Source organism: Dama dama, chromosome 14 (genome assembly GCF_033118175.1).
Source record: "Dama dama isolate Ldn47 chromosome 14, ASM3311817v1, whole genome shotgun sequence".
Lineage (NCBI taxonomy): Eukaryota > Metazoa > Chordata > Mammalia > Artiodactyla > Cervidae > Dama > Dama dama.
This window is the reverse complement of record NC_083694.1, coordinates 60,151,662-60,178,287: the sequence shown is the minus strand read 5'-3', so window position 1 is coordinate 60,178,287 and position 26,626 is coordinate 60,151,662. Positions and strand designations below refer to the sequence as shown.

The 26,626-nt window shown below is 44.2% G+C and overlaps 1 protein-coding gene across 1 annotated transcript; it reads left to right on the top strand.

Moving 5' to 3' along the window:
* The first annotated feature begins 226 nt into the window (after positions 1 to 226).
* RGS8 (regulator of G protein signaling 8) lies at positions 227 to 26,588 on the top strand. The gene is made up of 5 exons (XM_061161267.1): positions 227 to 252; positions 2,685 to 2,786; positions 4,051 to 4,115; positions 24,170 to 24,336; positions 25,784 to 26,588. The coding sequence occupies exons 1-5, from the start codon at positions 227 to 229 to the stop codon at positions 25,964 to 25,966; spliced, it is 543 nt and encodes a 180-aa protein (XP_061017250.1). The 3' UTR covers positions 25,967 to 26,588.
* Positions 26,589 to 26,626: the final 38 nt, after the last annotated feature.

The following is a 26,626-nucleotide window of genomic DNA, read 5'->3' as shown; positions in this document are numbered from 1 at the left end:
GGAGACATTCGTGGGGGACGGGGGTGTGTGGGGAGGTATTTTCTTGGCAGACAGTCACCTGCGAGGACTTGCAGTGCAGTCAGAGAGGGGGGCCCCCTCTTACAGCAGATTCTTTGATTCTAGGTGAGAGGACGTGAAAGGGTAAATCCCTGAGCCCTGCAGTCTTATCTCCCGCCCTGTCGTCCCTGCACATCAGCCAGAGGGTTAACCATAAGTGGGCGCCCGTATGGCCGCTTTACTGATGCCACGCAGGTAACTGATGCTAACATGTCTTCTCACCTTTCTTTTCTCTTTTTCCACCTTCCCACCTGCCCTGCTGTCTGAGCTAGCCCCAAACCTTCTAATCCTGTAGGTGGATCACTGGCCTCCATCCCCCAGGCCTCCTGTGTAGACTGTGCTGTGTTTGCCTGGATGCTTCTTGCAGAGTTGAGGCCTTGCAAGCAGAACCTGCCTTAGTGCCAAGCCCTGCCCTACGGGATGGGACTCAGAGGGTGGGACTGTGCATGAGCTTGTACTGAATCATTTAGGGGTCTCTCTGTGTTACTGGGATAGAGAAGAAAGATGAGGGCACCTTTGTTTTTAAAGTAACCTTAACCTTTGACTCGTGCTTCTGCTCCTGTTATTTCCGACCTAATGAAAAGGTTAAGTTTCAATTAGACAAGATAGAAAGTCAGAACTATTTTGCCCCAAAGGATATTTTATGGAAGATTTTTGCAAACTATTTGGGAGACTCACCGTTGTCTTGGTAACAAGCAGCACCCTTTACACTGGCCCCTGCTAAACCTTGTTAGATGGCTTGCATGGATTTGCCATTTATTGAAATCCTCTTAATTGCTCTTTTGGGGGCATGGACCTGACTATTCACTGACTGATGTTTCTGAGGCACCGAGGAATGAGCCGACTCACTCTGAGTTGGTTCTGGCCTGTGGTGCAGCCAGGGCAGGACCTGCACTTGAATTCATGGAATGTGATGATTCAAGGACCCTTAATCAGTTGCTCCATTAGCCTGGTGCTGGGACACCCTGTGATTTGTAAGAGCAAGTGGACATGACATGCTCACTGTCGAGGGAGAGAGAATGACTGTAGCCAGTGTTTTGAAAAGCGAGGAAATCGATGGCTGCACAGTGAGCCTAGCTGAGATGAGAGCTGGGTGCGCAGGATGTGCAGGAGAGGAGTTATTTCTGGGACCTTGGATGTTCTGGCCTTAAAAGGCTCCTTGGAGATGGGCTGTGCACAAGTTGTCCATCCCCGCCACAGGTAATACCATACCCATAGACATTTGCTGGATGAGATTTCTGTGAACAATGACCAGGGTCAGAGATGAAAGCCCATCTGAAGTAAAAGCACTTAAATTGGATCTCACATTTCTGCCCAGATCCAGGATTTGTGAAAATGAGGACGGGAAACCAGGATGGAAGAAGTTCCTTTTAACAAGGAGAATAACGTCTTTTTGGACTATTTCCACGGCAAATTGTCACCAGTGTGCACATGGCGGCCCCCTTTTATCAGTCACTTTTAAGTCCTGCTCATCCCAAACTCCTCCTTCTTACCTTTGCCCTCCATCCAAGGAGTGGTCACGGTTAGGGGTCAGGGGTCAATGAACTTAATCTCTCAGGAACCAGGGAGTAAATATTGTCAACTTCATGGGCCATACAGTCTGTCCTCAACCACCCAACTGTGCCCTTATGTTCAAAAACAGCTTCAGACCATATATAAACAAGCAGGGTGTTTCCAATAAATAAAGTTCCAATAAAATTTTATTTACACAAACAGGTATCTCTCAGGGCCATAATTTTCCAATCTCAGCGAAAGGTCAAAGGGGGCTAATATTGAGAGTCAGAAGGAGATATTATCTTCATTTCTCTTGGAGCTGTCACAACATATAACTGCAAAGTGTCTGGTCCTTAAGAAAATAAAAAAATTGAGAAATTTAAGCACACATGTTAAAATTTTAAATATGTTGACTGAGATTAGTCAAAATACAAATAAGTGTATGAGAGCTTAGTTAAGTGAAATTGCTGACAGAGGGTACCCTGGTCCTTAGCTGCTGGTTGTACCCACTGCTTCTGCTTCCCACCTGCAGGCATTAGTCCTCACTGGCCTGTCGCCATTCATGTTTATCCTCAGGTTTGTGCAATGAATGGGAAAGACCTGAGGTAGAACTGACCTTCCCTGAAGGTCCCTACTTTGTCTGTGCTCTGAGATCCTGTGACAGGCATCACTGTATCACTCAAGCATCTCTCTGCTCTCCGTGTGGATATCACTGGGGCTCTATAGCCAGGAGTTATTGCTGCTGCTGCTACTTTGCCCTCCTAGAGGGAGAGCAAAATGTGGATTGTTACTTTGTCATCACTGTATTTCCTTTCCCCACAGAGAATCCTAATTTAGAAATTCATCCAAGCTAATGACCTTCATTGACTTACCATCAACTTGCATGTCAGCTTTAAAAAGTGTTAAGCCTCTAGGGCTAGGGGACCTATTACTATTCCGGTTGTCAAGATAGGGAGTGAGTATTGCCCTTGATCCTCTTGGTGTTTCTCCTCTCGCTCATGAAATCTTCAGGGGCCACCTGGGGAAGGATGGGAGCGGGGCAGGGCTGGCTTCTGCCACAGCAGCTCCCCTTTGGGGGCTGACAGTTATTTTCATGACAGTTCCCCATCTTTCTGCCCCTGTGTTTGTTGCAGGAACAAAGGGATGAGGACTCGACTGGGATGCCTGTCTCACAAGTCTGACTCTTGTAGTGATTTCACAGCCATTCTTCCCGACAAACCCAACCGTGCTCTAAAGTGAGTAATATGGCCACACTGCATCCCCGGAGTGTCGGCCGTGGGATGCTCACGCTGGGACTATACAACCTCTTCTTTGTTAGATGGCTGAAGAGATGAGCAGAGTGACAATAACTTCCTGTCTCTTGGCGGCTTCTTTTCTATCTTTGAACACGAATGAAAGAATGTTATTTTCCTTTTCAAAGCGTATGGTTTTAAAATTCAGAATAGGGACCCTCCTTTTTCTCCTAAGAAAGCCAGATTAGGCACCACTCTTATAAAGCTGTAGTGAAGAATACTTCTTTGTTCTACTTAATTGTCAACCTGAGCTTCTCAGTTTGGAAACACTCAAATCTACTCTTAAAAATCTGCTTAGGTTGAGATGATCTGGTTTCAGTGCCTGTTCTCTGTGCAGGCACTGTCTTAAGTGATGTCACAGATGGGACCTCGTTTAACCCTCATGGGGTTCTGTGATGGGTGCCGTTATCCCCATTAAAGAGGTAAGGAAACAAAGGTGACAGGAAGAGATGCAGTCAGGAACTCAGCCTAACTTTTTTGTTTCCAAGTCCAGCTTCTTTTCGTTGTGATTGTGATATGTTAATTAACTAATTTATTAAGTAGAGGTATATAGTTGGTTTGGTGGTTCAGATGGTAAAGAATCCACCTGCAATGCAGAATACCCACGTTTGATCCCCCGGGGCGTTAAGACCCCCTGGAGAAGGAAATGGCAACCCACTCCAGTATGCTTGCCTGAAGAATTCTATGGACAGAGGATTCTGGCGGGCTATGGTCCATGGGGTCACAAAGAGTCGGACATGACTGAGCAACTAACACTTTAATTTTCTTAGTTGGTTTACAATGACATCTGATTTATTATTTTTTTAATTTTGCTTTTAATTTATTTTTGCTGCCCTGTGCAGCTTATGAGATCTTAGTTTCCCTTCCAGAGATTGAACCTGGGCTCTTGGGAATGAGAGTACTGAGTCCTAACCACTGGGTTGCCAGGGAATTCCCCTACCGGGGCATCTTTAAATGATGTACTTTCTTAGTTTTGCTTTTTAGACTGAAAGCCAACTTATTAAACTTACAAAATCCCAATTCGGAGATTCTTCTATCAGCTACTTAAGAATGTGTACATTTCTAGCGACAGGATTGCAGGAGTCCAAGTGTGGTCTTCATTTACCCTCCATTGTTTTGATTTGTTCTCATGAGCAAATCTCAGTGGTGGCTGAAGGAGAGGAGGTCATTGCAGAAAGATTCAAGACAGATGTTCCTTCTTTCCTAGGAGACTATCCACAGAAGAAGCTACGAGGTGGGCGGATTCCTTTGATGTACTTCTCTCCCATAAGTGTAAGTAAAATTCAGGCTTTATTATGTCTCGGCAAATCATTCATTTTGTAAAAAATGAACCCACCATGATCCTGGTACCATGCCTGGTGTTCCAGTCAGCTCCAGCCTCCACCTTCAGAGAGCCTGAAAATAGACAAGAAAACATAATTTAAGTGCTCTGGGAAGAGGGCCCTTATTTTCTGTTTTCTGAGCTGAAAGTTTGGTCCCAAGAAGCCTTCATGTCTCAGCAACTTTAGCAAGAAAGAATTTGACTTAGAGAGTTGGAGTGATGGGTTCATTGGGAATGAAAGTCTAGATTCCATCCAGATCTTGCTTTATAAAATTAAATGACCTCCCCCCAAGTCACTGGAGAGCCTGGGGTTACTCATCAGTCAAAAGAATATTTTGTGCATTTTGTTATTGACTTGAGTTCGCAGAGTTTTGAGTTTTCTTATCCCTCCTTATTTGGGGGTTTTACTGCCCCAGCTGTATTATACCCTCAACTTGGTCTTAAGTTTTATTAGTACACACTTCCGATATCTCTCCTCTTCTGATTCCCCCTTTCCTCATCTCATATGCCTTCTGTTTGTCACAAAGACAGAAAGAGTTGTGCATTTTGCCATGAAGGAGGGGCATTTTGATGGCAGCCAGATTTTTCAGCTCTTGCTTTTTTCCTCATCGTAAGCAAGTCCAAGTTCATTGGGCGTCACGTCCTAGTGGCATGAAAAACATGAAAGTGGGAAAGCAGAGGTGAAGAAGACGGAAGGGTCTTTTGAGGAGAAAAGAGGGTTTTACACAGACATTCAGTGCTCCCCGTAAATTCGTCTTATTGGCATTAGGAATCCTGATTGATCTGGGAGCAGGAGGGGAGCTTTTGGCATGGAGAATGGGACACGATTTTGCATCGCAAAGTGAAGGGCATTGGCTGGTATACACTTGTGTTCTGGATTCTGACCCAGCTCGGCTACCAGAGAGTTGATGGCCTTGATGGGGTTGCTCGATCTTTAGAAAATAAGTGACTTTGCTTTCATCTAGAGTAGCAGTTCCTTCTAACCATATCCTTAGTCCTAATACTAATTAACAAATGCTTTTGAATAGATTTTGAAGTGAATTGCAAAATTTAAGAATAAGCACATATTGTAACGAGTAATTTTGTGAGACAAATAGTCATTTTAGTGTTCTATGGATTACAGTTAGGAAGGAAAATAAAGCAGAGAAGATACAGCAAGTATGACGTATGGCTGTAACCCCAAACAGCAAACTTCTGTGGTGAATTTGCCAAGGCAGTGGCGTATGCGCGGTAATACTTAGGATTTGACAGTAATGGTTGTTTTTTTTATGGGGCAATTCTGAACTTATTTTCTGGAGTCACAATAGGCGGCTAAACAAGTGTCACTATCAATTTACGCCTTCTTTTCTGGTTGGATTTGATTCAAGGTCATCTTGAAGTTTGGTTTCTATTTCAGCCTCATGACTGACTCAGTTTAAGTCCCTGAGGCTGTTTCCTCATTCTTAAATGGGGATGCAAATACCTGTGTGCCACCTGTCACCCAGGTGTGAGAATCTTCACAAGAGGTCACCTTTAGATGATTTTGGGGTTCTCTATGCAAAGGTGGTTTGTGAGAATAAGGTGGAATTTTTTTTAAGAATGGAATTTTAAAAGAATTTTTCTCAAATGAGAAATAAACATGCCTTGAGAATAAGACTGCAAATTTTGCTGCCAATGATTAATAAGAAGTCTTTACAGACAGAGTTTATGGTACTAAAGCTAGTGGATGGATGCTCAGGGTATATTTGGATTGTTTCAGTGGTAAGACCCGGAGATTGAGAGGTTTAATTGTATTTGCTTGATTCAATGACTTTTAGAGCTAAAGATACTTGGTTCTGCTTCTGTCACAGATACTTTGAGTTTCCAGGAATGAAATAACAATTTTCTGGGAGGGAGATTCTACTAAGGGGTTACAAGCTGATACCAGATTGCCTCTTTGTTATATATATAAAAAAAAAAAAAGATACAGAAATAGGCTTTTTGAACTTTGAAGTTCTGTGATCCTTCTTGGAATCTGATGTTCGTTTTTACTTTTTTTACTACAGAAATAAAAAGCCAATCGAGTGAATGTCTTTGAGAAGCAAGGGACTTTTATTTAGGGGCCTCTGGCAGAATTTAAAGGTTTTAAAACTTGAACACTTACTCCCCGTGAATCTGTGGAGGGGTCAGAGCCCAGCCTACCTCCAAGAGTGTTGGCAACTTTCTAAAAGTCTAATTAATTTGGGTTAGTATTATGACTCAATTAGGCCTGATTAAGCTTTTCCAAAGGGATTACATGTGTGCTGGTCTCTTAGGAAGGACAGCAGTTGATCAGAGGTGTATAGGAATTTAAACAACAAAATGTCCTAAAAAGAAAAGAGAAGGACTGAATGGGCTCCAGGAGCACTTGTGTTGGTCTAGAACACACTGGCTGGGAATTCTCCAGGCAGCTGTCCTCCCTGCATATTCTATTTCAGAAAATTCAGATAATTGTTCTTGTTCCCTTTCTCAATCAACAGAGCATCTCTGCCATCTTGCCCTGCCTGGATGTTTTCATTCTCTGTAAAAGGTGAACCGAGTCCTCATTATGGACAAAATCTATGCTAAGTCGCTGATGGGCAGGGGGCTGCAAAATGAACCGGACTGTCCTTCCCTGGTGGAGAATGCAGCCTCCTGAGAAAACAGGCATGCCTACAGACAATACAAGATATAGGCAGTGTGCTAAGACTCGGGGAGTGGGGAGGAATTCAAGATTTCAAATAGGATCTTGGCATCCAGTGTTCCTCTTAAATGCTACCTAGTCTATGTTAGAGGTCCTTACCAATGCAGAGTAGAAGGGCTGCTTTTGGTTTAAAACAGGGGTCCCCAACCTTTTTGGCACCAGGGACTGGTTTCATGGAAGATAATTTTTCCACAGACCGGAGTGAAGGGGTTGGTGGGTGGGTTGTTTTGGGGATGATTGAAGTCATTAAATTTTCTGTGCACTTTATTTCTATTATTATTATATCAGCTCCACCTCAGATCATCAGGCATTTGATCCCAGAGGTTGGGGACCCCTGGTTTAGAGCTTTGTTCCATTTGATTGGGGAGCGTGTTTCTGCTCACACTGACTGGTAGTCAGACCTCTCAATTTTGACCCAGCTCTACTGCTAAATAGCTGGATGGCCTTGATGGAATCCTTCATTCTCTTGGAAGATCTGTTTCCTCATCTCTACAGTGAAGGATCTGGACTCAGGAGGACTGGATTGAGTTCTGCCCTGTTGTTCTAGGAGGCTGTCTATAGCAACCACCAGGATTGGCAATCATTCGTCACCTACGGCAGGTGGTTTGAGTCAGCACTGCCTGCAGGGTTATATAAAAGTGCTTTAGAGCTGAAATGGCTTGGGCAAGCAGATGAGAGGTGAGGGGACCTGTGTTATGAAGCCTTCTCCCCTTGGCAGGATCCCACTGGACAGGGATGCCCCTCATGGGTTCAAATCTCAGGCAAAAAAAAGAAAACAACTTTACTACATTTTAAACCATAGAATAAAAAAAGCTGGAACACAAATTCTTGAAGCAGTTTTATTTCCAATTACATTTGCTTACAAATGTAGTACAGAACTGAAAAAGCACCCGTGGCGGTCTAGGAGATAACTATTTGCTAAGTGCTCTTTTTTTTTAACTAACAAATGAAAAATGAAATTGAAATTGCTGATGGCTTCATTAGATAGAGAGGGATTTCTAATGTGAGTTAATTTGGCATCTTTTTCCTGTTCAACTAGTGACAATTAGACTTGGTGCCTGTGAGTGTGCACGTAGTCTGCCCCGGGGGGCGTGCGTGCGTGCACCCACCTCTGCAGTTCAGACCTGGGAGAATTTCCCAGCTTGTGGGGAATCTTTTCTGACAGGTTGCTGGGGAGTACAGAATTGTGTGTCTCCTGCTTTTATTCCTCATGAGGTTCAGACATATGCTTGTTATTTGTCCAGCTTTTAGTAGGACGTTCAGTCCTTAACTCTGAATTGATTCTCTTGCCTTCCCTCTGTCCCTCCCTCCCTTTTTTTTTTTGACGTAGAAGTTGAAATTCATTCCAGTTTTAAGGTGAAGGTGGAGACCATGTTCCTTTCCCCTTCCTCTCACTTCTTTCAGTCTGATCCCCCACCTGGATGACAGAGCACCCCATCCTGGGTCTCCTTTTGGTCCTTGTCCTTGTTTCATTGCTTGCAGAGCATGAAGGGTCCAGACTGACCTGTCTCCACCAGGCCCAGGGAAAGCTAGCTTCATGGAATAGTATAATTGAAAGCTCTTTTACATTTGCAGAGTTAGTATTTGTCTCTGAGCAAAGGAGACCAGTAAAGAAGCTTTTAGTTTAATGAAAAAATCAGCCCCTTTAGGATAATGACTGAGATACAGAAAAATAATGATGTGACCTGGTCACATGGCACCCAAACAGAAAACTCCAAACAAGCAGACACTAAAATTATCAGCTCACGAAATTCCACACTTGTTCATCCAAGTGGCCTTTAGCTCTAGAATGTACAGGTTAATAATCAGATTTCCATTTGTCACACAGTCCTCCCCTCATTCCTCTCCAAGCCCTAAGGTTCTAGAACAGTGTTACTCAAAGTGGGATCCATGGAAGGCCAAATCAGCAGAGGATGATTCGATGGGAGCTTGTGAGAAAGGCAAATTCTTATGTCCTGGCTCATACCTACTGAATCAGAATCTCTGCAAGTGGGGGTCTGCAATCTGTTTTTTCTCTGTAATAGTGTGTGCTCAGTCATGTCCAACTCTTTGCAACCTGGTGGGACTATCGCCCACCAGCATCCCCTGTCCATGGAATTCTCCAGGCAAGAACGCTGGAGTGGGTTTCCATTTCCTCCTTCGGGGGATCTTCCCGACCCAGAGATGGAACCCACGTCTCTTGCATCTCCTGCACTGGCAGGCAGATTCTTTACCACCGTGCCACTGGGAAGCCCATTTTTTCTTTAGCCCCCCGGTAATGTTGACGTGCACTGAAGCTTGAGCAACACTGCTCTCAAATACAAGTAGGGAAAGCTTTGAGCCTGGAACATCTTGGTAGGGTAGGTGGTCAGTGTTTTCCAAGATAAACACTAAAGGCTGGACTTCAGTTCTCCAAAGCTCTCAGACAACACATCTGTTTAAAGGGGGCATCATCCGTGTATTGCAGAGTCCACATATGTAGCAGGCATGGTAGAGGGTATTCATACTAAATAAACAAATATGGCAGGTGTGCTTTCTGGATAAAGTGAGATAAAGGTTAGAAAGAGGTACTTGAGCTAAAGATGGATGGAAAAGAAACTTCTCTTCCTCCTTACTACCCTCTCTGTTGTTGTTTAGTCGTTAAGCTGTGTCTCTTTTGTGACCCCATGGATTGTAGCCCACCATGCTCCTCTGTGCGTGGGGTTTCCTAGGCAAGAATACTGGAGTGAGTTGCCCTTTCCTACTTCAGGGGATCTTCCCAACCCAAGGATCGAACCCATGTCTCCTGCATTGGCAGGTGGATTCCTTACTGCTGAGCCACCGGGGTAGCCTGCCATCCTCTCTACATTGCTATAATTTTTACTTTCACCCACCCAGGAGTATGGGTGCACTTAGCCTTCATAGAAGAAGTGCCAAGAATATATAAGGCAGCTATTAAAAGCTCACTGGAAAAGGTTTGAATGAAAGCAATTGGACACTCATTCTGTTGCTTACCAGCTGTGACCTTTGCTAAATTATGTAACCTCTATAAACCTCACTTTCCTCATCTATGAAAGGGGAATGCTTAGACTTACCTTGTAGAGTTGTGGCAAGTATAAAATGTGATTGTGAAATGCTATGCATGGTGACTGGTGCATAGTGGGGCTCCATGAAGGATAACTATTATCATTTTTGTTATAACCCAACATTGAATTCACATGCATTTCATAACTCCTCTATGCTAGAGATTGTGTAAGCTCCTTGATCCCATAGGGAGCTTGAGGTTGAACTCAGGGGGTAGGATGTGGGTCACGTTAGTGTCACCAGTGGGCTTATTTAGATTTCATATCTCCCTCCACTTGCCACTTGAGGTTTTGACATCCTTTCCTCATAGCATCCCAATTTCCTCTCAATGTATGTAAGAGAATCTGCCTGAAGATGTATTTTTTTCTTTTTTTAATTTAAATAACATTTATTAACAAAAGTATTGATTTTATTTTTAATTTTATTGGAGTAAAATTGATCTGCAACATTGTGTTAATTTCTGGCATACAGTAAAGTGAATCAGTAATACATATGCATATATCTATCCTTTTTTAGATTCTTTTCCCCTATAGACCATTACAGAGTGTTGAGTGGATTTCCCTGTGCCACACAGTGGGTCCTTATTAATTATCTCGTTTATGTATAGTAGCGTGTATAGCAATCTCAGTCTCGCAATTTATCCCTCCCCTCCTTACCTCCTGGTAACCATTTGTTTGTTTCCTACTTCTGTGACTCTATTTCTGTTTTGTGAATAAGTTCATTCGTATCCTTTTTAAATATTTCATATATAATTGATATTATGTGATTTGTCTTTGACTTACTTCACTCAGTATGACAGTCTTCAGGTCCATCCATGTTCCTGCAAATGGCATTATTTTGTTCTTTTTTATGGCTGAGTAGTATTTATTGTATATATGTACCACATCTTCTTTAGCAGGAGGTAGTTTTCAAAAGCCCAGTAGGTGAATCTGCTGTTTCCTCTTTGAGAGTCCTTGCAGTATTGTTATATCAAACCAGCTAGACAAGCATTCCCAAACACTGAATTTTTGAAATCTTTTAAGCTGTGGACTGTGTACACGGGATTTGACAATATTTCTCTTGTCTTTACAGTTATTTGTGGATGTTAAACTTTCACTCTATTTGGGGCACATCTCCTTTTTCACATCTTTAATTTAAAAAAAAATTCCTGGCTAATTTCTTATAATAGTTGCAGATACAGACTCTATTATGTTCTATCTGTTACTTGACTCAGTTTCTGCTTGACAAAATAAGAAGGAACATTGGACTAGAAGTTTTAAGACCCAGGCTCTCCTTTCTCTTCTGTGACCACATCCTAGGAATAAGAAACTGTGCAACCCAGGGCCTCATCATTTCCTAGTGGTCAGTGTAGGGCTGGATCGTAGTATCTCCCATGTCCTTTCTGACTCAAAGACTCTAGCAACTAAGTCCTACTACTTCATAATCTATCATCTTTGCTATATACACAATAACAAAGTAGAGATCATTGAAAAAAATTACATTAATCACAAGACTGAAGTACAATTAGCATACTAATTGCTTGCCAATAAATGTCAAGAACTGGAAATAGTTTGTTCTCTAAATAATCTTCCTACCTAAATCTTCTTAGCCGAAGTTATTTGCTTTAAAACCTTCATTCTGTAGATAACATAAAAGGAAGGCTTTGATCCTGGTGCTATTCTCATCACAAATTTCAAATTAGTAAGCTTGGTTCTGAATCAAAGAGGTTTTGATTTGCCATTAGTGTGTGTATCCTAGATTTTATAAATGTATATTCCTCTCCTCTCCTCTGTCTGACCTTGGACCCATGCGCCAGCTTGTTTTTTCCAATTGGTCAGGGATGCAAGAGGACTCTGGTCTTTGAGACTACTACACTTTAGCAAACAGAAAGCTAAAAAAAAAAAAAAAATCATTCTTGTGATCTTGTATTTTTCCAAGCCTGGGGACTGAGCTGGGCTGCAGCCCACCCCCAGTGCCAGCTAAATCAGGACTCCTGGACCTTGACCTGTTACCTAAGCCCCCCTCCCCGCCGCACCAGCTGCACTGATCATTCATAGTGACCCAGTTTCTTTTCTTATGTAAGCACCCTGCATCAAAGAACTAGAGGGAGGGTGCCGGCAGCAGGCAGCGTGTGCGGCCATGGGTGTGTTCTTGGAGATGCTGTGCATGCTCGGGAGGACGTCAAAATTCTGTCCCGTGTTCCAGGAATTCTGGTCACCAGCCTTTCCTCTCCTGCGACTTGATAGACACTAATTTCAAACATATCTGATGTCTTTAGAGCCTTGACTTCTTAGAGGGTCGTACAGAGAAAACCCAGTATGAAATAAAAAAAGAAAAAGGCGGATCCTCCTGTTTCTCTCATATTTTCATGAACTGTTTCTCACCCATCATCTTTAAGTTACCAGGGTCGTTTTTCCGTGTTAGGCATCTTTTTTTTTTAACTGGAGGATAATCACTTCACAATGTTGTATTGGTTTCTGCCATGCAACAAGGTGAATCAGCCATAAGTATACATCAGGCGCGTTATGTTCTGTCCTATGAATCCTTAAGTCAGCAAAGTACGGGAATAATGGTCACAAACATGTATGGAGCAATCACTGTCTTGGTGTCAGACTCTGCGTGCTGTTCACACATATTAACAGTTTCATGGGGTAGGTACTATTAGCATCTGCATTTCACGGAGGAGAGAACTGAAGCTCAGAGAGGTCCAGTATCTTGCTCAAGGTCACACTTAACTAGTGTGTGTCAAGCCGGAGCACAGTCTCAGGCAGAATAGCTTCAGGACTCAGAAGTCACTCTTTCTGGCTGCCTGGAATCTGTGGGGGTGGTGAAGGGGGGATTCTATTTCTCTGGGTACTAGGGAGGGAACTGGGTCTGGGATGCCCCAGGGAGGGGTGGGTAAGGAGGGGTGGATGGTGCCAGGCTGGGGAGGGGGTGGGGGGAGGGCAGAGGAAGCACAGCTAATAAAGCAGGTCACTCTCAGAAGCCAGTGGAGGCTATGAGCCTTTCAGAGATGAAGTGGCATCTTGCATTTTAACCAACTGCAGTTTATGGACAAGCAGAAGGGAAGGAGAGGGTCCTGGCAGAGAGAAGGGGAAAGATGGAAGGAGGATCAAAAAGGGATGGAAGACAGAAGAAAAGGGGGAAAGGCAGGGAAAGATGTTGAGGAGTCAGGGAGAGGACCAGACAAAAGACTTGCTGGAAGGAGGTGGGAGGTGATAGAAGGGGGAGGAAAAGATGTAGATGGGAAGAAAAAACCCTGCTGTAGTCCCATATGCTTCCTTAGCTAGGTCAGAAGATCAGGAAAGGTGGGCCAGGTGGGAGACGAGTGGTCTGTACACAGCAGGGAAGGGGAGGGGCTCCTGCAGTCGTGGGGGTGGGAGGTTCCACCTGCATCTCAGGTTCCTTTTTGCAGGATGAAATTTCTCTTGCGCAGTGAATCTCTGCCCTGCCTTGCTCAGAGCTGGCCCTGGGATTATAAAAGGGTGGGGATAGGTTGTGCTGCGAGGGGAGGGGAAGGAAAGGAGGAGGGCTGGGATCCCCAGGGTGGGTGCAAGCCTCTTTCAAAGACACTTTTCGGGTCATCTTTGCTACAGTGCTGCTGTTCGGGTCCAGACCCTCCCAGGCCTTTCTCCCTTCCTTCCCCATCCCTCCTCGAGCTCTTCCCTCAGGATGCCAGGCAATTTTAAGGACCATATTTTGCTTTGGTTCCCCTCCCATGCCCTCTGAAGCCTCTGAAATGCAGGCAAACACATTTTGGATCAAGGCCACCTGAAAGGATGCACTCTACAAGGTCACTCAGCGGTGCTGTGTGACAGTGTCCTGGGGCTGGGGTGCGGGAGTTTGCCTGTCTGCTCTGTGAGGTACCCTCGCATCCTAGGACGGACACCTGGGGCAGATATTGGAGCTGTGGGAAAGGAGCGAATTCCGACTGATTCCAGGTTATGCCTGGTACCTGGTAGCCTCTGTGGATAGCACAGAGGAGGTGGTGGTCGTTGTCTTGCCGGAGAATCCCCAGCTCTGTGGGCCAAATGGTGCCTTTGCTCTGGTGGGGCTTACTTTCATCGTACTGTCCGATTTGGGGTTATTGTCCATCCCACCTTTGGAGGAAGTGATAACGTGGGACCCACCAATGGTCACCAGAGGACAACAGGCAGAGTGGGCTCTGAAGTCACGTAGATGTGTGTGTAAATCCACCTTCCACACCTCACAGGCCAAATGACCACAGTCATTTCACTTAAACTTAGAGATGTTAAGGTATTTTCCCAAGATCTCACAGTATTCAAGCCCAGGCTGTCTGACCCCAGAGCCTCTGCCTTGATAACAGGCTTGGTGTAGAGGTTATGTGAGTAGATAAATGGACTGGACGCTGTAAAACTTGGCCTGGGGTAAGTTCTCGATGTGTGATGGTGAAGAGGAGGAGGATGGAAAGCGATCGACTGAGAGCTGTGTGTGAGGCAGGCTGGTGATTGTGATGGGAGCCCAGGGCGGAGCACTAACCCTCCCTGGGAGAGTTCATCAAATCCACCACCCTCACTTACAGACCAGGGTGCCGAGGCTCAGTCAGGTTGAATGTGCTAATTACCAGTGGCCTGCCTGTGACCGGAACTGGTGCTCTAGCTGAGATTGCAGTGCTCCCACCCTTGGTGGGATGGGCGGACTCACCTGGCTGCCTGACAATCTGAGTATGAGCCCATCATGCATTTTACTCCGAATCTCCCTCCCCACGGAGTCTGAGCTGCTGTAACTCCGTTGGATTCTCCTGCCCAAGTACATCCCTGTCTCTGTGTTGTTCTCATCTCCCATACCCTTCCGCCTCCCTTGGTGACTTTTTTCATCTTCTCTCCACCTCATCTGTTGTCTTCGTTCCTGGAAATTTCGTCACCACCATGCTCTCCAGACCTCCTTGGCTTACACTGCAGTGGCTCTCCTCTCTAGTCATCACTGGCGCAGGCAGGCATCCCTTGGGACAATCATCATGCAGAGCTGGGGACTGGACCACCAGCCGCAGAAGAATGCTGGCTCTGCAGTTTGGCCTCCTTGTCACTTGCTAACCATGCGACCTGCAGCAAGTTATTTAACTTCTCTAAGCTTCATCTTTCTCTGCTGTGAAATGAAGAAACTCTCAGGACCTATGCTGTTGATTTGCTAGGAACAGCAAATACCATGAGGCACACAAAGCATTTGGTGCTGTGTCTGGCCCAAAATGCAAGCTCAATACAAATTGGCAGGGAAAAAGAAATGCAAAAAGGCAAAATGGTTGTCTGAAGGGGCCTTACAATAGCTGTGAAAAGAAGAGAAGTGAAAGGCAAAGGAGAAAAGGAAAGATATACCCATTTGAATGCAGAGTTCCAAAGAATAGCAAGGAGAGATAAGAAAGCCTTCCTCAGTGTTCAGTGCAAAGAAATAGAGGAAAACAATAGAATGGGAAAGACTAGAGATCTCTTCAAGAAATTTAGAGATATCAAGGGAACATTTCATGCAAAGATGGACACAATAAAGGACAGAAATCGTATGGACCTAACAGAAGCAGAAGATATTAAGAGGTGGCAAGAATACACATAAGAACTATACAAAAAAGATCTTCACGACACAGATAATCCCGATGGTGTGATCACTCTCCTAGAGCCAGACATCCTGGAATGCAAAGTCAAGTGGGTCTTAGGAAGCATCACTATGAACAAAGCTAGTGGAGGTGATGGAATTCCAGTTGAGCTATTTCAAATCCTAAAAGATGATGCTGTGAAAGTGCTGCACTCAATATGCCAGCAAATTTGGAAAACGCAGCAGTGACCACAGGACTGGAAAAGGTCAGTTTTCATTCCAATCCCATAGAAAGGCAATGCCAAAGAATGCTCAAACTACTGCACAATTGTACTCATCTCACACGTTAGTAAAGTAATGCTCAAAATTCTCCAAGCCAGGCTTCAGCAGTAAGTGAACTATGAACTTCCAGATGTTCAAGCTGGTTTTAGAAAAGGCAGAGGAACCAGAGATCAAATTGCCAACATCCGCTGGATCATCGAAAAAGCAAGAGAGTTCCGGAAACACATCTACTTCTGCTTTATTGGCTATGCCAAAGCCTTTGACTGTGCGGATCACAACAAACTATGGAAAACTCTTAAGAGATGGGAATACCAGACCACCTGACCTTCCTCTTGAGAAATCTGTATGCAGGTCAGGAAGCAAGAGTTAGAACTAGATATGGAACAACAGACTGGTTCCGAATAGGGAAAGGAGTACATCAAGGCTGTATATTGTCACCCTGCTTATTTAACTTATATGCAGAGTACATCATACGAAATGCCGGGCTCGATGAAGCACAAGCTGGAATCAAGATTTCCGGGAGAAATAACAATAACCTCAGATTTGCAGACAACACCACCTTTATGGCAGAAAGCGAAGAAGAACTAAAGGGCCTCTTAATGAATGTGAAAGAGGAAAGTGAAAAAGTTGGCTTAAAACTCAACATTCAGAAAACTAACATCATGGCATCTGGTCCCATCACTTCATGGCAAATAAATGGGGAAACAATGGAAACAGTAAGAGCCTTTATTTTTGGGGGCTCCAAAATCACTGCAGATGGTGACTGCAGCCATGAAATTAAAAGATGCTTGCTCCTTGGAAGAAATGTTATGACCAACCTAGACAGCAAATTAAAAAGGGAGAGACATTACCTTGCCAACAAAGATCTGTCTAGTCAAAGCTATGGTTTTTCCAGTAGTCATGTATAGATGAGAGAGTTGGACTATAAAGAAAGCTGAGCACTAAAGAATTGATGCTTTTGAACTGTGGTGTTGGAGAAGACTCTTGAGAGTCCCTTGGACAGCAAGGAGATCTAAACAGTCCATCCTAAAGGAAAGCAGTCCTGAATATTCATTGGAAGGACTGATGCTGAAGCTGGAGATCCAATACCTTGGCCACCTGATGGGAAGAACTGACTCATTGGAAAAGATCTTGATGCTGGGAAAGATTGAAGGCGAGAGAAGGGGACGACAGAGTATGATATGGTTGAATGGCATCACCGACTCAACTCACAGACTCCGGGAGTTGGTGATGGACAAGGAAGCTTGGCGTGCTGCAGTTCATAGGGTCGCAAAGAGTTGGACATGACTGAGGGACTGAACTGAACTGAACTGAGGGGTTATTTAAAAAATTCCTCCTCTAACTTCCAAATTTTTTTTTTTTCTTTTTAACCTTCTGCTTAGCCTCTTCCTTTTTAAGTGTCCCAACTGCTGGTTCCTTCCTGCTCTCCAGGTTCCAGCCTGGAGCTGATGTTCCTGTCCTTGAATGATGGGCACACCCCAAAACTAAAAGGTCTTACTCCTTTCCCGGTGCATCATAACCTTCTCCAGGAACTGAGATCTATGTCTTCATAGTGGTTTGCCTATTTTCTACCTGGTTCCTATTCTTTTTTCCAAAGTAGCTGTTCTAAACTCTTTCTACTCTCATCAGCATTCCCATTTCAGCACACACTGCACTTTTAATTATTCAATTGATTTTTAAATTATTTATTTACTTGCTTATTTTTGACTACCCTGTGTCTTTGTTGCTGTGAGCAGTGGCTACTCTTCATTACAGTGCCCAGGCTCAGTGGCTTCTCTTGGTGGAGAGCTTGGTGTCCGGAGTGTGGGCTTCAGTAGTTGCAGCACACAGGCTTAGTTGCCCCAAGGCATGTGGAATTTTCCAGAACCAGGGATGGAACTCGTGTCCCCTGCATTGTCAGGGAGACTCTCAATCACTGGACCACCGGGGAAGGCCCTCAATTAATTATTTGAAATAATTGCTTAGTGTCTGTTAACACTAGACTAACCTGGAGTTCTGTGAGGTTGTGACTTTATATGATTTGATTCTACTGTATCTCCAAAATCTAGCACATGGAGGCAGACCACCTGCAGGGCTTTCCCCCCAAATTAAGAAGAAGATCAAGGGTGTTCAAATTGATGCATCCCAAATATGTCCCTCCCTGAACTGTTTATCTCCTTTGACCCCCGCCCCTCTTTCTCCACTTTTGACTCCTAGGAAGTCAAGTTCTTCCACTTCTTGATCCTTCTCCTTCTCTAGAATTTGCTTTTACCAGATACTGTGCTTTTCTCCTTTAATTGTTTTCTTCCCTTGCTCCTCTTTTCCTTCTGCCTGCAAACACATCTGGAAAGATCCTGCTTTGGAGCCTTATGGACGGTAGGGAAACTTGGCTGTCCTTACCAACTGTGTGACTGGGAAGTTTATCTGACTTCCGTATGTTTTAATGTGGAAAATTGAGAGTGGGTCACTTGTGCTATCTATGGGTCAGCACTGCTGTGAAAGTATACTGAACTCCTGTGTGTGAAACCTCTAGCTCAAAGCGTGGTGTGGAGGAAATAGATAAAACTCTCTGCCGCAGATCCTAGATAAGTAAGTAAGAAACATATCTTCAGTTCCTACCACTTTTCCCGCTAACATCAGATAGGACCTCCTTCTGTATCCTGTGCCCAAACTACAGACTTCCCTGCATCCACACACAACTTTTCTTCTTTCTCTCTATCACGACATTATTCTCTGACCTTTCTCCTGGCTTCCTGGAGACAACATTTTATCAATTAAACACTTTCTTTAAAAACATTATTTATTTAGATTGCATCAGTTGCAGCACATGGGATCTTCATTGTGGTATGTGGGCATCTCCTTAGTTGTGGCATGTGGAATCTTAAGTTCCCTGACCAGGGGTTGAACCCATGTCTCCTGCACTGGAAGATAGATTCTTAAACACTGGGCCACCAGGGAAGTCCGCTCAATTAAACTCTTTCTTTTCGTTAGCTTCAATTCCTCCTGCTCAACAAGTATTTTCCGGCCAGATCAACATTTAATCATACCCAAGGCTATCTGGGAGAAGGAAATGGCAACCCACTCCAGTATTCTTGCCTGGGAAATCCCATGGACAGAGGAACCTGGAGGGCTACAGTCCATGGGGATCTCAAGAGTCAAACATGACTTAGCGACTAAACCACCACCAAGGCTATCTTACCAAAACCCTAACAGACACACACACACACACACACACACACACACCCCAGAGTTCTTTCCTGACTTCCTGTTTCTCTCCAGCTATGCTCTCTGATCTCTCTACTCCCTTTCTTGGAAGAGGCATCTAAATTTATTGTTTCAACTTCCTCCCCTCTCACTTACCCCGTACTTAACCACAGCATGACTAGGGCTCTCATCACACCACTGTCCCTGTTCCTGCCAAGGTTGCTGAATCTTGCTGGTGAGTCTAACAACCACTGCTTCTCATATCATATCTAGCTTGATCTCTGGCTAGCACTGGACACGGTGGCTACCTTCTCCCTGACATGTTGACTCCCCAGGTCTTTTGGAGGGCTGTGTCATCCTTCTGTTACCAAGTGCAAGTTTGCTCTGCACATCGCATGACAAGCCAGTGAACCTGAGAGAGAGGGGTTGAGGCAAGGAAGAGACTTTAACTGGGGAGCTGGCTGACAGAGAAGATGGCAGGCTAGCACCTCAAAATGACCATCTTATCGTGGGGTCTGGAAGCCAGGCTCCTTTATAGATCTGAGATGGGGGAAGGTAAGGAAGCAAAGCAAAAAGTCCATTAATCTTGCAAACATCTCCCAGAAATGCAAGCTTCAGGCAGGGGATGTGTTCATTTCCTCCTTCCTGCCATCCACAGGTGGACAAGGTTCTGAACAAAGGCACCTTAGTTTAAACAATCAGGCAGAAGGGCAGGATTCTCCGAGGCAGGCCATTTTGTACGGTTATAATCATAAAAGCAACAAAAAGCAAGTCAAAGAAACAGTTCCAATGTGGAATCAGAACTGGCTTCTTCTCTGCAACACTTTCTCTGACTCTTTCACAGGCCTCTTGGTGTATGTGTATATTCTAAGTAGGCTCAATCATTTTAGCATTATTATTAGTAGTAAACATTAGTCTTAACTATTTCTGGTCACTCTAACGACGTTTCTTAACTGTAGGCCTCTGCTTGTGTGACTCACCTTTCCTGCCCGTCTCTTCTCCTTCTTCCCCTCCTGCTTTCACTTAACTTCCTTCTCAGCTTCACATCTCAGCCTAGAAGCTTCTTCCTCCTGCAAGACTTCCCTCTTCTCCTCAGCTCTGGCACAGGCACCCTTCCTGGGTACTTTCACAGCAACCTACGCTTTCCCTATCATATCACTTATCATCTATACCATAATTACCATAATTATGTTATCTTGGCTCAAATTGCTCTTTTACTGTAAGTTCTGTGAACACTTAACTGTGTCTATGTTTTCTGCCCAGGCTCCTAGCAGAATGCCTGGGTTGCATAATGGGTGCAAGAATAAATGAATGAATGAGAAGAGATGGTGTTACTGCTGTATTAGATTGGAAGTTAACCTGTCTTATATTTTTTAACGCTGCGTGTTATTACTTGTGTGAACTCAGTCTAGCCCCTTCTCCAAGCCTCCATTTCCTCATCGATAAAGTGGGGAGAAGTAAAGCAATGATCCTGCGAGTACTTTGCTAGTGTTATCTCCCTTAAGTCACACAAAGACCCAGCAAAGCTGAGCTCTGATGCAAGGAGATAAGGTCTGTACCTTGGGTAGCGTGAGGCCAGACAGTTTGCTTGGGAGGGCGATTCTCACTGATACCATTGAGGAAGGCGGAGAGGTAATTTTCCTTATCTCTGCTTGCTCACAAACACCTGTTCTTTGCTTGATGAAAAGCAAAACAAAATCTAACACGAGTCACAAACTTTTCAATTCGAAGAATTTAGCCTCTTCTGGTTTAAAAACAACAGGCTCTTGAGAGAGTAGCGTTGACATATATACGCTACCATATGTAAAATAGCTAGAAGGAACAGACTGTATAGCACAGGGAACTTGGTGCTCTGTGATGATAGAGGGGTGGGATGGGAGTGGGATGGGAAGGAGGTTCAGGAGGGAGGGGACTTAGGTATACATGTAGCTGATTCACTTCAGTGTATAGTAGCAACTAACACAACATTGTAAAACAATTAGACACCAATTAAAAAAAAAAGGAAAAAACCCCAGGCCCTTCCTAGTCACTCTTCTGAGTCTCTTCACATTTGCTCCTTTAGATCAATGCGGTGTTTTAGCGTCCTCCCACCTTTTTCCTTCCATACCCTGACCACAGTGGGAAGGCACAAGGTCAGAGCCCATGGCCTGTGTCCCCCCCACATCGTGGATAGTGTCCCCGGCTCTGGTCACATGTGGACTGATCTCTGCTCCAAGGTCACTTTGCTGGAGCAGACCCCCACCCCCCACCCCTCGCCTGTCACGGGCACTGAGTCCCCTCAAAGGCTCCGACGGCAGCAGGTGGGTGTAGAAACCTCTTGACCTCTTTGAGACCTTGGAGGAGATAGGATGTGGCAAAAAGAGCACCCACAAGAGATATTATGGACAGGAATTTTATGATTTGTCCTCTAACGTAATCCTAAGACTTTGAACAGTACTTTGTACATAAGTAGGTTATTAAAAAAGTTGTTGAGTTGAATGAATGATTTTCAGACTGTCTCTCTCTGCCTAATCATTGCCAGGCCACTGTTTCACGTGCACTTTGATCCTCAGTTTATCTCGCATTTCTATTCCCTTCTCTCAGGGTTTTGAACCCAAGGCAGGGATAAGGGTGAGTGGAGACCTGAGCAGGCCTTGCATATGAATCTAAACTGTGTTACTCTCCTCCTGCCTGGCACAGCAACAATTTTATTTCCATCCTGCCTGGTGCAGAACAACCTTATATCATACTCTGCTCTCTCCAGTCTTTTGGTCTTACTGTTAAGGTGACCGTGTGTCCTGGTTTTTGCCTGTGGTGGTCATGGTTTATGCCCGTTCTTCCTGTGTAATTCACAGAAATGGTCCCCTTCACTCTCAGAAAAGTCCTGACTAGGGTGATGTCATGGTCAACCCTACCTTTGTTAAACACTTTAAGCTCAGGCCCCCAAACTTAGATTTCTTTGTGATTTAAGGTTTAGATTTGGGAGTTTCATTGAAACCCTTTTCTCTCCCAAGTTCCTGGCTCTTAAAAGTCTTGGTTTTTATAACTATGGTTCTAATGTGGGCAATAAAACGTCTATTTTGAAACAGACGTTTTAATTAGAAATAAAAATGTTTCAGGAAAGTAAAACAAACATTTAAATATGTCACCCACGTGGCTAGTGCCACTGGTCCACGGAACGAAGCTGGGCAGTGCCCAATCCTGGTACATATGCATGGACCTAAGCTGCTCAGGGGAGTCCATGGGTACCAGTGTGGGAATGGGGTGTGAAATGAACTGGGAGATTTCAAGTGGTGTATATATACTGCTGTGTATAAAATTGGACTTCTCTGGTGGCTCAGGGATAAAGAATCTGCCTGCCAGTGCAGGAGAGGTAGGAGATGGGGGTTTGATCCCTGAGTTGGAAAGATCCCCTGGAGAAGGCAGTGGCAACCCACTCCAGTATTCTTGAGTCTGGGAAATCACATGGACAGAGGATCCTAGTAGCTAACAGTCTGTGGGGTCGCAGAGTTTGACACAATTTAGTGACTAAACAACAACATGTATAAAGTAGATAACAAGAGAACAGATTGTATAGCACTGAAATGTCTACTCAGTGCTCTGTGGAGACCTAAATGGGAAGAAAATCCATATATATACTTATGGATATAGGTGTATATGCGGCTGAAAACTAACACGGCATTGTAAAGCAACTATACTCCAATAAAAACAAACAAAAAAATCTAAAAACTAAAAAAAAGAGTGAATAAAAACCTGTTAACATATGCAGAGACATTAGTTTGCCAACAAAGGTCCGTCTAGTCAAGGCTATGGTTTTTCCAGTGGTCATGTATGGCTGTGAGAGTTGGACTGTGAAGAAAGCTGAGCACCGAAGAATTGATGCTTTTGAACTGTGGTGTTGGAGAAGACTCTTGAGAGTCCCTTAGACTGCAAGGAGATCCAACCAGTCCATCCTAAAGGAGATCAGTCCTGGGTGTTCATAGGAAGGACTGATGCTGAAGCTGAAACTCCAGTACTCTGGCCACCTCACGTGAAGAGTTGACTCATTGGAAAAGACCCTGATGCTGGGAGGGATTGGGGGCAGGAGGAGAAGGGGACGACAGAGGATGAGATGGCTGGATGGCATCACTGACTCGATGGACATGGGCTTGGGTAGACTCCGGGAGTTGGTGATGGACAGGGAGGCCTGGCGTGCTGCAGTTCATGGGGTTGCAAAGAGTCGGACACGACTGAGCGACTGAACTGAACTAAACTGAACATATTGTCCTTCTAGTAAATTTTAGAAAAGAAATGAAACATTATAGCCAGAGTCATTTTTTACCAAATGCAGTCACTCCTTTATTTTCAGTTGTATCTGCCCTTTCTCTGGGGACAGATGGTAGAAAGCGATAGGTCTTATTTGATTTGAGGAGTGTGCGTTAAAGGTTAGGACACTTTATAAAAACTCTTTTAAGATGAAAACATCAGCTGAATGCATAGGCTATCAATGAATGTTGTTTCTTTCTCCAAATCTGTGTGATAATCCTGCTCATCTTATTCTGATCAGAAGCTCCATTTGGCAATATGCATGACATTAATTAAGAAAATGAAAGGATATATTAATCATTAAATCATTTGGCAGAAAAGTTATAATTGATCTCAATTAAAACATAATTTGATAGGCAAGCTCTTTTAAAATAAAGGATCCATGGAATTAATCATTAAAATATGGGACCTCAAAAGTTTTTAAAAAGAGGCTGAGAACCCCTTCCATGTAATAGGATGTTTTTACTGACTACATGGCAGTGGGGTGTTTACTTTCAGACATTTTTCTGATATTAGTAAAGGATTTGCCCTGAGGCATTCACACACCCTGACCCACCCAATTTGTCTTGTGACAGATCATTTTTTTCAGGTTGGTTGACTTGGATTGGGCGAGAAGAATTCCATGTATTACTTTGGCCTCATTAGAAACTCAGGCTCACCAGTAGACCCAGGGGACAGCCAACTCTGCGTTAGGGGACAGGCAGTGACCACTGAGGGCTGATTAGAAGTGACCAGGCCTTCCCAGAGTCATTATTCCTGTGGCATCCTAATCATTTCTCCGGAACATCCCTGTGATCCTCTAATGAGGAGCACAGCTCACCTCTGAGGGTACCTGTGTGTTTAAGAGAAGAGAATCCTCAAGAGGACGTGGAGGAGGCTCAATGTGGGCTGGACAGTGGCCTAATTAGGGCCACTCTTGCTTTCTGACCACCTTTCTTTCTTTCTTCTACAGTTCTTGAACTTAAGCCTCTTCCTATTTCTCTTCCTTTCCACACCCCTCCACATCCGCAGATGGAGTGGCTGCCTTCCGCGCCTTCCTGAAGACGGAGTTCAGTGAAGAGAACCTGGAGTTCTGGTTGGCCTGTGAGGAGTTCAAGAAGACCAGGTCAACCGCCAAACTGGTCTCCAAGGCCCATAGAATCTTTGAGGAGTTTGTGGATGTGCAGGCTCCGCGGGAGGTGTGTTGGCGGTGGGGTCTTGTCAGATCTCCATCCATAGCCCTCTGTCTTTGAAGGGGTTTGAGCCAGGTTTGACGGGGACTTTCTTCTGAACTGAACCTTACTGCTCTGATGGCTCTTGATGAAAAAAGGGATCACTTTTAAGGTGCAGAGCCCAGGGATTCTATAAAAAAGAGCTCTATTAGGAGTATTCTAGCTGTCTGTCAGTTAAATATGTGCCAGCAGGAACTGTGTTTCTATAGGGATTCTGCAAGATAGATGCCAATAAATCCGTGTTAGTTTTCTTAGAGGAAGGCAGCATGGCTTGATGGAATGAGCATGTACTTTGGAATCTTGTTGCAACATTAGCTCCACCACTTACTTGCTATGTGATCTTGGTCAACTTACCCTGTTTCTCTGAATCACATTTTCCCCAGTGTAAAAGGGTACAATATCACCTCCCTTTCAAAACCACTATGAGTATTAGGGGTAATACACCTAGCCAATATTTGCCATTGCTTAGTAATGGGTAATTACAGTCACTTATATTATTTTATGGTCATTTATTATAATTACTTATAATAGTAATATGAATTTCTATGTACTGCTATTCTGAGTTATAAAACAGGGTTTTACCTGGGAGGGTTTTATAGAAGAAAAATATTTGCTGTCTCTGAATTTAGATGCATTATGTATGTAGTACTCTTCAATTATGCTTTGACTTGCGACTCAGGAGGTCTTTGGCCAATGGCCAGAATACAGCAGGCTTCTTATAATTGTTGGTTGGATGAGAGATGTACATTCTTAACATAGTCTTTCTCCCCAGGGCATTTGTTTCCTTAGTAGCTGAGAAAGGACAAACGGGCAAATTTACTTTAGGGAACCCACATTAATGCTAGTCTCTGGTTTAACTCTTGACCTGACATTGGGAAGACCTCTGGATTGAGTGTTGAGTAATTTGGGTTTTTTTACCTTGACTGTTACTAATTTTCCATAGTACATTAGACCAGCTTTTTTTCTTTTTCTTTTTACGATTACACACTAAATTTTAATAGCACCAGGGAATAAAAGTGGGGAGGTGAGTGGGAAAGGGGAGTGCTCAGTCACTCAGTTGTGTCCGACTCTTTGTGACCCCATGGATTATAGTTAGCCCGCCAGGCTCCTCTGCCAGTGGAATTTTCCAGGCAAGAATACTGGAGTGGGCTGCCATATCCTACTTCATAGACCAGCTTTTTGATATCTCATTTCTTCAGTATCTTTATAAATTGGGATGAAGAATATCTGGTCTTCAGACCTTACAGGACTCTTCCTGGGATCAAAAGGGATGACTTTCATGAGAGCAGTTTGAAAAGTATGAATAACCTTAACGTATTTAGGATGCTGTCATGAATAATTATTAAGTACGACCAGCTGCCAGGTGCCTTGGCCCTTGAGGGCCTATGATGATGTTCTCTGCTTCTGTCTCCAGGTAAACATAGACTTCCAGACCCGAGAAGCCACGAGGAAGAACATGCAAGAGCCATCCCTGACTTGTTTTGACCAAGCCCAGGGCAAAGTACACAGTCTCATGGAGAAAGACTCTTACCCCCGGTTCCTGAGGTCCAAAATGTACTTAGATTTGCTGTCCCAAAGCCAGAGGCGGCTCAGTTAGAACTCAGATGGGGACTCTTGGAGATCACCGGCTTCCCCCTCCCCTTGCTGCCAAGACCATATTCTAATGTGAAGTGTCATAGGTGTTCAAAAGCAGTGGCAATTAGGTTGGGAGGCCAGGAGTAAGGAACGGATGAAGGGCCATTCCAAAGTCTGATCCAGCCACCAGAGCTCGGACTCTGTCCTACCCCATTTACCCATGTTTGTGTTTTGGTTAGTGGTAGGACATTGTCCCCTTCTCTGGGTTGGCAACTTGCCTTTCATAAGGCCTTGGGTCATCTCCACCAAGAAGGGAGATTTGCTGCGCTGGGCTAATCTGTAAATAACACAAATGCAATTTCTACCACTTCCACACGCTCCTCATTTAGGATTCCCAACTCTCAAACTTGTCCTAGACCCCTGTGAGGAAGGGCTAGAAGACTCTGGATCACATTTGTGATTTGCTGTTATGATGTAATGGCCAGTCCTGGGTGCTGAGACCTCAGTGGTATCTGGGGTTCTCAACACTGTCACTGACAGGTGGTCTCTGAGGAAAGGGACAAACTCCATGAAGATGGCTATTTCTTCCATTTCCATAGGACCAGTATGAAAGGCTGTGATCACTGCCCATCTCAACCTAGGAAATTCACAAGACTCCTATACACTTGCAAATCCAGGAAGG